Genomic DNA, 15,216 nt, shown 5'->3' with positions numbered 1-15,216 from the left:
TGGCTGTTTCTCCTTATGATTTACTCACTTGTTTCTGTTATGTATCTGCCTCCTTAGAACAAGACATTCTTTGTGTGCCTTTTAGAATAAATCTAACACATTTAAAACACAACACAATAAATCGTGTTATGTAAAACATGAATTAAAACCAAGAATGCGTCAAAACGGATGGAGAGCAAAGTGTTCATGTCAACAATGCTAAAACCTTCACTATATTACTTTAAAGGCTTGGGATACTAAAAGGTTATTTGCCTGTTGCTGAAAAGACAGTAAAGTAGGCCCCTTCTAAGAGCTTTTTGGTGGGTGTTCTACAGTCAGGATCCATCACTTTAAATCCCTCTTCATTTTTAGACACCTCAACAGCTCACTTGGTGACAGTACTCAAAGAACGGCCTCAGGCAGGAAGAGTCAATCCTTCCAGTTCTGAGGTTCCAAGCCAGGACAGCATTAAAGATCAAAAGCAGCACAGTCAAGTGATACCTAAAACTGGATTGACAGCAAGGGAAAATAATAGCATTACAAACAATGTAATATGCGTTGCCAACCATTAAGGTGCTATCTGCATCTTCCACAGAACTTTTCCACAGGAACAGATGAGAAATTCTCAGCAGGGGAATGGTTATAGCTATAAAACACTGAAAGGTATTAAAACTCATAAATAAAACAGCTGATGAAGTTGGTGCAGTCAATTTCTTTACATCCAGGGGCTACAGATGAATCCATTTGTGGCTTGGAGGGCTGTACTCCCATGGTTTAGAAAATACATTAGAAAGTAATATCCCTATGTTTTTTTGGGGGGGGGGGCTCTGGGATGTTTCTGGCCCAGGGAGGATCTTTTTTCAAAACTGGAAGTGACAGCTACTGTTTTTAGTTTTCCTCAGCTACTCATCCTCCTTTACCTTCACCAGCTGACATGCCGTTCCCTCACAACTGAGGCATGTGTGTGGCTGTGAAAAACCTAGGTCAGCCCCACAAATAGGCCCCTTGCAAGTGCCCAGCCACTTCATGTATGCAGCAGCAGTGAAGCCCCCCCCCCTACACTCTAAAGCTTCTTCCTTGAGATTCTCCCTCGACTCAAGGAGGGGCAATCAGTCTGCACTGTTCTTGACCAAACAAAAGGGAGCAGCTCCCACTGGACCTAATTCCTAGGCAGGCATGGCCATTAATCATGGCATTTTGGTGGGTTTTGTTTTTTTTGCACTACAAATCCTATAATTGTCTCTTCTGGGTGTTTCACTCGACTTACATGTGGTCCAAACCTGCATGTGGCTCAGATGGCGAAAAGGCCTAGCTGGTATGATTTCAAGGCTTAACATAGACCTAGCTTCATCCTAGCCTCTTATGCAAAGACAAAGCTGCCCCCTCTGCTAGCTGGCAGTTTCCTTCCTGAACAGGGCAGAGCTAGGCCTATGCTAAACATCAAAGCTTTCCCAGCTAGGCCTGTTCTCTGTGTAAGCCACGTTTACATGTCTGTAAGCACAGGTCTGTCAGCTGGAACACTGTCATGAGTGCAGCCAAAGATCTGGAACCTGAAGGGTTAACCGTGGCTGAGGAGAATGCTGAGCAATTAGAAATATAAACACCTGAATCGCCTCCAGATTCTCCTCCCCCAGTAGACAGGCTGAGGGCCAGGCTTCGGGGAAGACTTATGACCAGAAGGTCAGAGGATCACTTGAAGGATGCCCGCAGAAACATCCAATCAACTAGCCCTGAGTACTGATAGGATGAAAAGGCTTCCAGCAGTTCAAGGGGCTGTTTTACTATATAAACAGCTCTCAGACGGCTGAAAATCTGTGGAAGCAACAAGTGAAGCCTCTGGCTTGCATCCATGCTCCTGACAACCTTGAACCATGTTCTCTGGACTCCTGGCTCTGGACTCTAACCCTGGACTACGTTGTGCATTTTGGCTTTGGACTCTGACCCTGGACCAAGTTGTGTGAATTGGCTTTGGTATTTGGATATCGGCTCTGCATTCCCTGAATTCCTGACTTTGGACTGGCTTATCGGGCTCTGCTGTTGTAACCCCCAGGAACGTGATAAACACCCAGAAGGGATGTAGCCCAAAAAAACCACCAAAAACTCCATACCTAGCAGCAACGGCCACTACTTGTTCTTCTCTTCCAAGGCTGAGGGTTGAGGATGAAACAGTCAGTGCATCTACTCTGTTACCACAGTCCTCCACTCTGCATCATTCTACATCAGAAGCATATGCAAAAAGTTTCTAAGTTGACTTTAGCTGGTTGGACAATTAACAGCTAACTTTATTTGATTGCAGAGACAGATGTTGGTAGTTCAATTACCCACTGTGCCTCCCAAGAGAAGAGTCAGCCTGAGTAATCCTGGACAAACTGCATAACCCCAGGATGCCCTAAGAAGAAGGGAATGGCAAACGTTTGAGTACTCTCTGCATGGAAAACCCTAAAAAGGTTCACCATATGTCAGTTGACTTGACAGCACATGATTATTATTAGCCAGCTGGATAATTCAGTGGGGTAGGTATCTGGCTGTGGCACAGAGGTTGGGAGTTCAATTCCCACTGTGCAACCCAGAAGAGCCAGCCTGTGTGGCCTTGGGCAAGCTGCATAGTCCCAGGATGGCCTGAGAAGAAGGGCATGGTAAACCACTTCTGGAAAAGGGTAGGTCAGAACTGGCTTGACAGCAAGGTAACTTTGGCCTAATACATTGAGGGAACAAATTATTTCTCCTTCTTGAGTGTACTTTTATTGAGAGGGAATCTTGAATTACAAATATTAATGTGTACAGCAGCAAAAGTATGCTCTGTGGGAAAACTACTGATAGAATTATATTATTTATTCATTAAATAAAATGTATGCATATATTATGTAAAATGTTTATTGCTGATTTGCTCTGCAACACCACTCATCAGTTCTTTATCTTGCGTTAAGAAGCCTCAGATCATAGGAATTGCCACTGACAACTGAAAAGATGAGTAAGGTTTATGGGTCCCATGTACTATGTACCCTAACCCTAATTTGGAAATGTCTTGATAAATGAGATTTCATGGACTCACAATCATAAATAATCAAAAATGAGACACAGCAAAAATGACAAATTCACTGAGACAGAGTTTTGCTTTGTAATTATATATGCTTAATTGTGATTGTGGTGCTCCTTGAGTTTACTTTTGTTGTTTGGCAAGTGCAGATTGGAGAGACTTGAGTTCTGTTCATTTTCAACAAGAACATACTGAAATCTGAATATTTTGTTATAAATTGGAAGAAAAATTTCAGATTTTGAAAAAATGTAGGAGTAAACTATGTCCATATCCAATCAAAATTGTTTTTTGAGGCCACTGTAGCTGGTCCATCACAACCACAGTCTTGGATTTTAGGAAACACACATCCAGCCAATCACTACTCAGAACACTATGGGCTACTTTCACTTTGTCACTGGTTCAAGCTTTGAGCAATTGGAAATTCAGGCCATGTCCCCGGAGGCAGCATGCCTTCTCTTATTGTACTTTATCAGGGTCTAGTTCTTGATCACCACTCCTCAAAAGGATTGTGCTCAGTTCAGCTTCTGAGTCAGAAAATGCTGCATCGTACATTTCCTTTGCCTCCCTAATGCCAGAGGCTACTTCCATGTAGAGCTTAAACAAAATGTCACATGTACTTAAAACGTTGCAAACGTTTCAGATTCAGGACTCAGGCTTTGTACCTTTCCAGTGCTTGCTTAATGAAATCGAAGTCAGAGGGGTATTTTAAATCATAATCAGGGGGACACATATTAGTGAAATAATATTATGCTGATGGGGGAATGATGTATGACAGCTTCCCCCAGTTTGGTGCTCTGTAGAGATGTTTGATTATATTCACAGCCAGGAACGAGTGCATCTGGAAGGAACCACTTTGGAGTCAGCTGACACAGGAAAGAATCGTGTGTGGGTGACTGCCCAACTGATGGTTACACTGGCACCCAGTGGTTTGAAACTGGGAATAACTGAGACAAAGAATAAGTTGCCTAGGGATGGAGGCATTTGCAGGAGGTTTAACAGGGCTGAAGCTGCTTTCCCTCCTGTCCGTCTTTAGCCATTAGTCTCCCAGTCCCACTCCACTTTCTTATTTTATCTTGTGGGAGTGTACATTTGCCGAACTAGTATCCAGTTCTGCCATAAGGAATCCTCAGAACTTCCCTATGCACTCTTCAGTGCCTGTTTTGATATTCTGGATATATCCCTAACAAAGGTTTCACTTATCCATGGTTTTGGATTTTGCAAAGGGACCACATTTTTTCTCTTTTCTGATGGCCTTCCAACTCCCTCACGTTCCTTTACAAAATGTCAGTTCCAACCACAACAAGCAATAATATGTATCATATACTGTATCCCGAGTAATTTATAGAAGAAACTTTTTTTCTTTAAAGTGATTCTGGCTTTATCATTCTCAGTTTTCTGCTGTTAAATAACATCACCAAACTTCTCTGCATAAATCAGAAGAATGGGGGACACCTGAATACATAAGCCTATTGGGGGAATGATAAATTACGCTGCAAAAGCCAGTAAATCTGATCTTTATTTTTGGCTCTGGGAGAGCATCCATAATAGAAATATAAATACAGATGTTAGAAGCGGAAGGGCAGTGTAAGTTACTACTGATATGTTATTTACAGAGTCAACACTCTGAAAACTGTGTGCCTATAATTAATCCTCGCGACTCTGAAAATGTTACACTCAACTCTTCTGCTTCAAATGGGAAGGTGTGGAGAAGACTTGTAATAGAGTGAAGTTGGGGAGAGTGAAATGAGGGATCACCACACCCCATGGATTTTCATCTACAAAAAATAATGGTTTTCTCTTGGCATAATTAGTGTTGGAGGTGAGTGGCTGCAACTCAGCTTATACTGAAGAATGTACAAGTCTTTGTTTGGGGAGGAGTAGAAGGAAAAGAACATCTATGTATTGGTTTCGTAGACTTTTCTTCACCTGTTCTGACCTACGGTTAATTTCCTACAACCTAGGCTGAAGGTGCAACTAGACAGCTAAGTTATCCCAACCTGAATTGGTCTTGATTGTGATAAACAGGGCTGCTTAAGGTGTGGTATATCATTGGGGCTGATCCTTGCATCCACACGCAAGGATTGATGACAGCGCACCTCAAGCAACCCTGTTCATCACACTCAAGATCTTCTTTCCTTTGCTCTAATGTTCAATAAGTGCCTGGTTGGCTGTCCCTTTGGTGAAATTTCTGAACAGTCTTGAGGAATGGAAAACTTCCTTTCCACTCACCTTTGAAGGGCAAGGGAGAGAAATTTTTGCATTTCTTATATTGTTGCTAAATGTCAGTGAGCCCTTTCAAAGCATCATTGATGTGTTATGTCAATTAGCAATAATTAAAAAGAAATTGAATGTTTTGTCTCTCTTTGCCACCCCAGGCAAGTGGAATGGAAGCTTCCATTTCCCGAGATTGTTAAGTGGCTTCACCAAAAGGACAGCCAGTCAGCCATTTTGATTCACTCTCAATAATCACACATGGTGGAACTGAATCAAAACAGAGCAATCCTACCCCCACCCCCCATAAAAACCACAGTAGCCCCTGACACAGTAGGCATCAATCATGGGTGGACTGATTTGCAATAACATGTACTTTGTGTGGTTGCTAAAAAAAGGAGTGGACTAGCCAGTCCCAACTAGGAACATGCCCATCTGATCACACCCTGAGATTCTTAGAGTTACTATTATCATATTCTTTCCTTCTCACATTTCCTTCTCAATCCCGTCTGGGAAAGAATAGAGGAGAGATCTTGATTTTGTCATCAGAAGGAGAGAGAAGTACCCATGGTTCCCTGCATTTTCACTTAAACTATAGATAATTCTTGTTATTTTTCCTGTCTCAATTTATTTCTTTAATAAACATTAGCTTTCTTATTTTCCTAAAATAAATGGTTAGCATGCTCTGTTAACCACTCCAATTTTCACAAGCTGAACCTACAAGCTAATTTAGGTGCTGTTTGCTAATGAATATAGGCCCCTACAATATAAGGTGTTCAGCAAACATATGCTGGCAAACACTAGTGTCTCATGAGCGTACCACTTCTGGCTGCAGTTCTGTGTCAAAACACCTATATGACAGGAAACCAAAGTTGTCCTACACAATGCGAGGAAGTGTCCAAGGGGCAAAGTACAGCTCTCCATATGTTCTCAGCTAGCACTTCCTACCAGCCCCAGGCATCATAGCCAACGGTGAGAAAGCGGGAGAACTACAAACATCTGGAAAGTCACACTTTGCCCACTCCTGCCTGAATGGAAAGGGGCGTAGGATTTCCTCAAACACTGGTCAAAATCTAAACACAGAAAAAGTGTGCATGCAAGAGCAGTCACACAGTATTTCCCCGCATTCTCCCAGTCCCACTTTATTCAAACAGTTGTGCAGCTGGCTGTGCACCTGATTTTTCAACCAGTCAGATGTCTGATGTACAAAGCTGAGCTTGCAGGTGGGGGCCAGTGCTCATGATGGTGTAAGCAAATGGGATTCTGGTCATTTTTTTAAAAAGCAATTTCATGCATAAAATCCTTTAATGTCTTAATTGTGTTTGGGGGCTGGAAAATACTCATAACAAAAAACTGCAAAAGTATGGTATACTGAGATGTTATTAGCCACCGCTGTCCCCAATCCCCACCACAAACATGGATGCTTAGGTCTTCTTCTTCTTCTTCTTCTTCTTCTTCTTCTTCTTCTTCTTCTTCTTCTTCTTCTTCTTCTTCTTCTTCTTCTTCTTCTTCTTCATCATCCTCATCCTCATCCTCATCATCTTAAAACTCCAGAGCTGAAAGGAACCCTATGGATCACTGAGTCCAGCCTCATCAAGGAGGCACAGGTGTTGTTGAACTTCAGTTCCTGAAGGCCCCAGGCACGATGGCCAATGGTCGTAAGGATCCTGGATGGTTTGGTCCAAGGTCTTAACAATTTACAATTTGATATGGGTTGATAGCAGGAAAAAAAAGAGGAAGTGGATGAGAGAATAAATGTAGTTGTGAGTGAGAAGAAAGCACAATAATTTTTTAAACACCAGGTATCGGCAACTGTGACCCATACCCAAATATAAGTACAATTCCCAGCTTATCCCACCATTACATTATGCTGACTAGTGCTGAAACTATCTAAGCTGACAAAAGGCCAGTTGATGATGTGCTGGATGCAAACCCCTCCCACCTAGGGATGCTGGAAGTTATTTAGGGCTATCCTAATCTTGGGCTAATTTTGTGCTGGCAGAGAAGCTGCTAATATAGGCTGAAGGAGCTTTAGCAAAGGAAGACTCCACTTCTCCCTCACTCCTCCCATCCTCGGTCTCTTTCTTGGCTCTTCTGACAGGCAGTCTCAGCCAGTACAGCAGAAGAGGGTTATGCTGGTGCAAAAATAACTGTGCCCACACAACAGGCTTCTGCCCATTCTAAACATGCTGCTACCAGTGTCTCTTTGAGTCTGGACTGCAGTGTCTGTTCAACAGCCAATCATAACACAGCCCAACAACATCTTGGAGGCCTATGGTTTTTCACCCATGCAAAGAGATTAGAAAAGGTTTTTGAACTAGAATTGGCACTTGCCTGGCTCCCATCCTTCTTGGAGGACCGTCCTTCGATGTACAGCTTGGGGAGAGATTTTCGGCCCCATGGAGCCTCAATTGTGGGGTTCCACAGGGCTCGATTAGCTCCCCAATGCTGTTTAATATCTGTATGAGGCTGCTGGGTGGGGTCATCGGGGGATGTGGGGCATCGTGTCATCAATATGCTGATGACACACAGCTCTACTTCTCCTTTTCACTTACTTCAGTGGATGCTGTTCTGTCCCTTCAGCGCTGTCTGGAGGCTGTACTGCAATGGATGCAAGAGAATGGGTTGAGGCTGAACCCAGACAGGATGGAGGGTGGGTGGCCCCATCACTGGCAGTTTCAGAAACTCCCTCTCTTTTTTGGGGGGGGTGACTCTCACTGCAAAGAGTGAGGTTCGCACCTTGAGGATTCATTCATGCTCACCATGGAAACCCAGGTGGCGTCTGTGGTCCACTCCGCCTATTTCCATCTGTGGCAGATTGCCCAGCTGCATCCGTATCTTGATGTTGGGGCGCTCACCACTTTGGTCCATGCACTTGTAATCTCGAGATTAGACCACTGCAATGTGCTTTACGTGGGGCTACCTTTGAGATTGCTGCGGAAGCTTCAAATGGTGCAGAATGCGGCGGCCAGACTTCTTAGTGGGACAAGAAGACATCAGCATATTTCTCCCACTCTGGCCACTTAGCATATGCTGCCTGTTTGTTTCCGCATTGATTTCAAAGTGTAAATGATCACATATAAAGCCCTAAATGGTTTAGGACCTTGATACCTGGCAGAACGCCTCCTCCCACCTAGATCTACTTATAACACTCACTCTAGCCAGGAGAGGCAGCTGAGGAGCCTAACGCCGAGAGGCCTGGAAATAAAAAAACAAGAAACCCAGCCTTCTCGGCAGTGGCTCCCCGCCTCTGGAATAATCTCCCCTCTGAGATTCACTTGGCCCCTTTGCTGGGCATTTTCAAAAGCCAACTTAAGACCTGGCTATTCAGGCAGGCCTTTCTTCCGGTCACCATCTGATTTATCCCTTTTTTCCTTCAATGATTTTCTTACTGTTGTTAAACTGATATTATTTGATTGTTTTTATTCCATTTTATTGTGAGCTGCTCAGAGTAGACGCTGTCTAAATGGGTGGGATACAAATTCAATCAATCAATCAATCAATCAACTTTCATCTTCCACTGGCCACACTGACTGGGGGACTCTGGAAGTTGTAGTCCAACCACTCTCCCTGCTTCAAGAAAAGCAGTTGCACCTATGTATGAATTTTGTTCATAAATTCAGACTTCAAGAAGACCACACAGAGATAGGTAACAAAACAGAAATATATGTTTTGCCTGTCTTGTAAGCTGTACCTAGTTGCCTTACAATTTTCTGAAGAATCAGACTGCCACAGACAATTCTGCTTTATTTTTAGGGAAACCATTTGCTCAGGACCAGCTGACCGGCAGTGAAAGCATGGGGCTGTCCATCGGTTTCCAGAATTTCCAGCTAATGGGTTTTAAGTAAAAGGGACCCTTCTATGACCCATAAGAGCTGACTGGCTGCCATGATTGTCAGTACTGGACATGCTACAACATTGATCTGATTCTTTGTTTTTTAAAAAACACACTCCCTTACTTTAGGAAATATTAAAACCATTGTAGCAAATTCCCTAATGGAAAAAAAAAAGAGAGAGAGAGAGTCATCTTTGGGAAGGGGTCACTGAGAGTTTTCATACTCCTTGGCACGCCATGCCTGTCTTGTAAGGGGGAAAAGGTATATATATATATATATATGAAAGGGAGACTCGCCCACACCTCCATCATTTGCTGATCTAGTTTAACACGGTTTCTGCACAGACTGCAGAACAAGGATTAAAGCACAGATTTTCCCTGAAGAGGTGAAGTAGCAAAATCATCCATAGGTAACATTACTGCAAAACAGCAAGCATCAGGTGTTTTTTTTTCACTCATGCGATAGTTTTATTTTTAGAATTCATATAACTATCATATAAGGTTCAGGTATATTAATCTTGGCTCAAGGGCTGCCAAAAACCTGACATCGCTCTTCTTTTAGAAAGCCAGAAACAATTCTTTTGGAAACAGAAATAATTCTTTTAAAACTTTGTCCCAGAGTGGAAATGGCAACTGATAATGAGGTCACTTTTTATTTTGATGTGGAACCAAACCATTGCATTTATTTTATGAAAGATAAAGTAATAAGCGAAGACAGGGAACATTGTGGATCTTCTGCTTATCTTTTTCAAATGTCACAGGGGAAAAACACATCATTATTTCTCTCTATAAAAGAGGTCCGCACATAACCTAATCGAGTCAAGAGGTACCATCTTTTCATAGCAGACACATCTGCAGACATATTCAGTACACAGGAGCCCTCTGAGGGCAATATTAGACATTTACATAACATATAACACATAATATATCACACATCACTTGTATAGCTATGGGCCTTATTCTTCCTTTAGTTACAAGTGGGAATGCAAGGTAGCTGGCCAGATAGCTCAATGTTACATATCTGGCTGTGGAGCCAGAATTTGGGAATTCAAATCCCCACTGCGCATCCCAAAAGAGCCAGCCTGTGTGGCCTTGAGTAAGCTGAACCGTCCCAGAATGCCTCCAGATAGAGAATACTCAGAATACTTCTGAGTATTCTCTATCGAGAAAACCTTAAAGAGGGTTGCCATGAGTCAGAATTGACCGGAAGGTGCATGATTTTTTATTAGAAATGCAGGGAAGGATTTTTAATGGGGAACCATCAAGAAGCTTATTTTTTCATTTCCTTGCAAGAGCAGAACAAAATCTTACTCAGAGTTTGGAAATGTCAGTTTGGAAACACTCTGCTGGCTGGGAGATTCTGGGAGTTATACAAAACAAAGCAAAACAAAACAAAACTTACATTTCCCAGCTCTGATATCATTGCGCCACCAATGGAGCTGGGCATCTAAGCTCCCAGTGGCACTAATGAGAATATTTTTAATAAAAGTCCAGTGGCCTTTAGTGTATGTATACATGTGTGCGTGTACGTGTGTCTGAAAGTATGTGTGAGAGATTCTTGTTCTGATTTCTGCATGCAGATAATACCCACTGCCTTCTTAGAAAGTATTCCAGCCCTTTTGTTCATTTGAGGAGAGGCTACAGCATACAGTATATTAATAAAATCTCTTGTTCTGGCCAAAGACAGTGACAAACTGAATGCTGGCTGCTTTGGATATGTTGCCAATACCATTCTAAGTATTAGGATATGTGTGTGTGTGATATAATCTTCGAAACATTTAAAGATACTGCAGTGAGATCGACTGGAGGGGAAATCTTCATGATTTGACTCTTCATGATTAGTTCCAATTTTTTATAAGAGGGAGCAAACAATACTTTTCTCCCCCCCCCCCTGTCAATAGTATATTGGGACAAAGAATATTAAACATTGTATGTATGAGGAAACATTTTTCATGGTATGAAGTCTCTTAGAGGGAAATCTTGATTTATTTTTTCCACTCAGAAAGGGACATATACTGTATCTTGCTGAGGATGGGCACTGTAATTATTGGAATACCTTCTAGATACCAGCACCCTAGAATTCCATCTATTTAATACCATCTGGAAGTAAAGAATTCTCAGCCTTTTTCTGGCCATGCCCATAAACACAATATGAAAGACAGGCCAAATCAGGATTGTTTAAGTCACATAACAAACCTGATAAGGTGGTGTGTGAAGATTGTTTCTGGTCTCTGGCCCCTTCAACTGTGCCTGGGCTCCTCAGGGGGCTATATGGCCCCCATTGAGAATGGCTGCCCTGGAAGAAGGTTCAGATTTATTGCTCATGGGGATAGTAGTTTTATTTCTAGGAAATATCACTACATTTTGCCTCTAAGTGTGGGTTCAGGTGACTGAAAGCTCCTTCATATATACAAAATAACAATATAAACACAATTCCACACAGAAAACTACAAGTTACAGTTTAATAAAGAGATCAATGTCAGTACAATAATCAAATCCTTTTTCTGATTGGAGAAGCAATGTGTCAATTATAGAAAAGCTGATCATTGGTACCTTTGTAAACTGGCCTTTGTTTTATTCTGGCACATCTGTGTTTCCATTGTGAAGGACAAAAACAAGCATCAAGTTGCAGTGAGGGTTGATATTTGTTTTCCTCTTCCCTATATCCTTAAACAGATTATGCCATTATGTGATTTCACAGATCTGTGCCACCACATCCCATGATGGGTTGTCTTCAGCTATGCTCCCTGAAGTCCACATTCCATGATATGCTAAGAAGGCTAGAGACAGATTTATAATTTCTCATCGGCTTAGCTTCCTGACTTTTTCTAGACCTAAGACGCAAGGCAGATTACAAAACATTTTAAAAAATATGCTGAAGCACGTACGTAAGTTATAATGTTCAGAACTCAATTAACCATATCATTACAGTATATTAAAACAGCCATTGAATTTAAACATTTTGACCACAATCCAACTGAAGGAAAAACCACAATTAGTTGTGCAGTGTTTTTAGCCCTTCTACAGGCTTCTCTCCCCACAACCGCTCACATGTCTGATTTCTTAACCATTGGAACATCAGACGCCTGAGGGAAAGCATGCTAGGGAGAGGGGACACGGAAGGTGTACATCACTGCGACTATGTAACTCTGAAGGATATGAGGTTCTAGTCTTTAAAATTACTACTTCTTATAGCACTATGCAACATGTAGCATATGGCCCAGTGTAGTAGCTTAGAAAATAGCATAAGCAGGCTCTTTTCTTTAGTTGACTGCAATCTGATATTCTCTGTGTTTCACTATTTACAGCTGGTGTGTTTGCATTGGGGAAATTCTAACCTAATTTTTCTTATGACTATCATGTTGTCTTATACCTTTGGCCTTCCAACACAGCTCTAGAAGAGGTGTGTGCTGATCCATGTTTCCATTTAATCCTTCCCCATTGTTCATCATATTAAGGCCAGAATTCTATAGACAATCACATAAAACAAATGGGCAAGGTGATTTGTTATCTGTCTGCTGCATTTAATGAGGAATTTCTTGACATGTTTTATATTCTAATTATTTGTTTAAATAAATTTAAAAGCAATGCATCACCAACGCATTACTAATCAATGACATATTGCATTGTTTTTCAACAGCAAAAGAAGTAATACTAAGAGCTTTGTACATAATGTTTCCAAGCTCTGAGTATAGCTCAGATTCTCTGACATAGCTCTGTTAGATACTGCCATTTCTGCCAGAATATGTGATTCCCCCTCCCCCATCTTGCAGCCCCATTCATGTGTACCCCCAAACACCTGATTGAAAGGACTGGGAAAGGCTGAAGAGCAGGGTCTTGTTGCAAGGGAGACTACATCAGGAGTGACCAGAAAGGAGGTCTCAATTTTGCTGGTGCCGGATGCTGAAGTGTTGGATCTGAGCCTTTAATATGGTGCCAAACACCATAAAAGACCACCAATATATAAAGTTTAACAGCAAATTTTCCCACTCCCATCTATTGCTTTTCTTCTGTGTAGCTTATTACTTAAATTGTTTTTTTTTACAGACATAGCCTCTTAACCTTTCATTTCTCAAACTATTCCAGTGATGTCTTTTCAGCCATGCTCTCCTAATAATTATCTTTGCCCATTTACAGAGGCTGAGTGAGATTGGGAGCAAAAGGGGCACCACCATATTTTGCTCCCAGTTTCTTCTCCACACAGTCACTGATTCATGCAACAACATTATAATGATCTTCACACCTTTTCCTCTCTTCAGCACACCGACTGTGATGCTAGCTTTTCTTTTCTTCTTCCTGGAATACTATGACCTTCTATACAGATCCCTTCATTAATCTGTCTTCCATTATGTAGCAACCTCCTTCTTAAGAGGTTACAACTAATTCATAAGCCATTACGTCTCATGAGCAGTTTAAGATGATCATTGACAACATGAATCAGCTTGCACGGCAACTCTAAATTTTTATAACCTGCCTCTTCTAATTCCTCTTGGCTTATGCTTCATGACCAGTAGTAACAGTGGTGGCGGTGGTAGTTTTAAGCCACCCTGGATCCTAACATAAATCAGAACAGTGAAGTCTTTGCACTTTGACAATGTGAACTAGTTGGAGTTTTTCAAATGAATCACTCTAGAATACACTCGCTTTACTTAGTTTGGAGGGGGGGAGTAATATAAATCTTTGCCTTTCAGTTATAAAACAAGAAAGCCATAGAGAGCTGTGTGAGAGGATTTAAAACCTAATAAATGAAAAGTAACAATTGTTATCCTATTACACACAAAATATGACTAGCAAGAGATGGGATGTGTTGTAATCACTGTACTTCTGCTTCCTAAAATTTCAAACCCACTGTTGTTGCTGCTGTTACTACCACTCTTTACTAATATTTTTAAAAAGTATATACTGTTCAACTGGAAAATGCCTTATGACGTAAAAATATGAAACACTCAATAAAATCAATAGGTGGAAGATAGGATGTTGAACACTATTATTTGCAAGAAACGCCAGAAAGAAGAGAGAAAAAACCATAACACAACTGCTCACTTTATTCCATCTGCCTTGGCTGAAACAGGAAACGTGAAGGAAAAAATGGAAGAGATGATAAAAAGAAGAAAAAGGAAAGACAGACTGACAAAGAGTGGCAATGGCAGTTATAAAACATAGGTTTCACTACAAAATGAGGGCTGGTCTCAGATATGTAGTTGTCCTAGTAGCATCAGCAAAGTAGCCTTCTCTGACACAAATATTCATAATATCCAGCTTTTCAATTTCACATCTCTTCATGAATCTCCACAATGTCCAACTTAGGACTTTCACAGTGACATACCCTTACTAATGAACTTCCTAATGTCATTACTATTTGCCTTTTAGAGCATGAGCTTTCATCAGCCTTTTCCTGATTAAAAATCCTCTGTATCAAAATAGTCATTGTGTTGCTAATATGTCTGACCTTGGATTGGAAATGAACCAGAGAGAGAGAGAGACAGAGACAGATAGAGACAGAAAGAGCTCATGTTGTGGAGGAGTATTTTTGTATTCTGGATGCACTTTTCCTGAAAGGGGATGTCTGAAGAAAACTTGATATGCATGTCAAGGCAAGGGCTTTATGATTAATTTATGAGGGAAGGGGCATACAAATGTGCTGAAAGGAAGAGATGAGGGGAAGAAAATCTTTTGACGTACCTTGTCAGTATAGACGAAGAAGAGAATCACAACGGTGAGCTCGAGCACAAACACAATTAACAGCATGATAAAAAACTGTCAAGAGAAGAGGGGTGGGGGAGAAAAACAAAAGCCCAGAAACATCAGAAATCGGTTTCATCCTCCTGATGCTGAACAATGCATACATCTTTCCACAAAAAGACTGTTCTCACTCAGGTTTAGTTTCTTCTCGGGGCATTAGCTTGTGTCTGGGTGACACTGCTTCCAATGCAGGTAGGAGCTCACTTCACTTGACTATGGGTTGCTCCATGCCAGTATATATATATATACTGGCATGGAGCAACCCATAGTCAAGTGAGTTCCTCTCTCTCTCTCTCTCTCTCTCTCTCTCTCTCGATAGATAGATAGATAGATAGATAGATAGAGAGAGAGAGAGAGAGAGAGAGAGAGAGAGAGAGAGAGAGAGAGAGAGAGAGAGAGAGAGAGAGAGAGA

The 15,216-nt window shown here is 41.5% G+C and overlaps 1 protein-coding gene across 9 annotated transcripts in view; it reads right to left on the bottom strand.

The window, feature by feature from the left end:
• The window catches only part of TSPAN4 (tetraspanin 4), a 744,385-nt gene that overhangs the window by 78,707 nt on the left and 650,462 nt on the right, over nucleotides 1–15,216 (bottom strand). For 7 of the 9 annotated variants that reach the window (XM_072985627.2, XM_078383668.1, XM_072985626.2 and 4 more), the window contains one exon: nucleotides 14,745–14,819. The exons of 1 other annotated variant lie outside the window; for it this stretch is intronic. In XM_072985627.2, the coding sequence (XP_072841728.1) occupies nucleotides 14,745–14,819 (75 nt within the window). Of the gene's footprint in view, nucleotides 1–4,075; nucleotides 6,916–14,744; nucleotides 14,820–15,216 lie in introns of those variants that run through there. One more of the 9 variants, XM_078383666.1, reaches the window with a different exon arrangement.

Source organism: Pogona vitticeps, chromosome 1 (genome assembly GCF_051106095.1).
Source record: "Pogona vitticeps strain Pit_001003342236 chromosome 1, PviZW2.1, whole genome shotgun sequence".
Classification (NCBI taxonomy): domain Eukaryota; kingdom Metazoa; phylum Chordata; class Lepidosauria; order Squamata; family Agamidae; genus Pogona; species Pogona vitticeps.
This window is presented reverse-complemented; position numbering and strand designations above follow the sequence as displayed.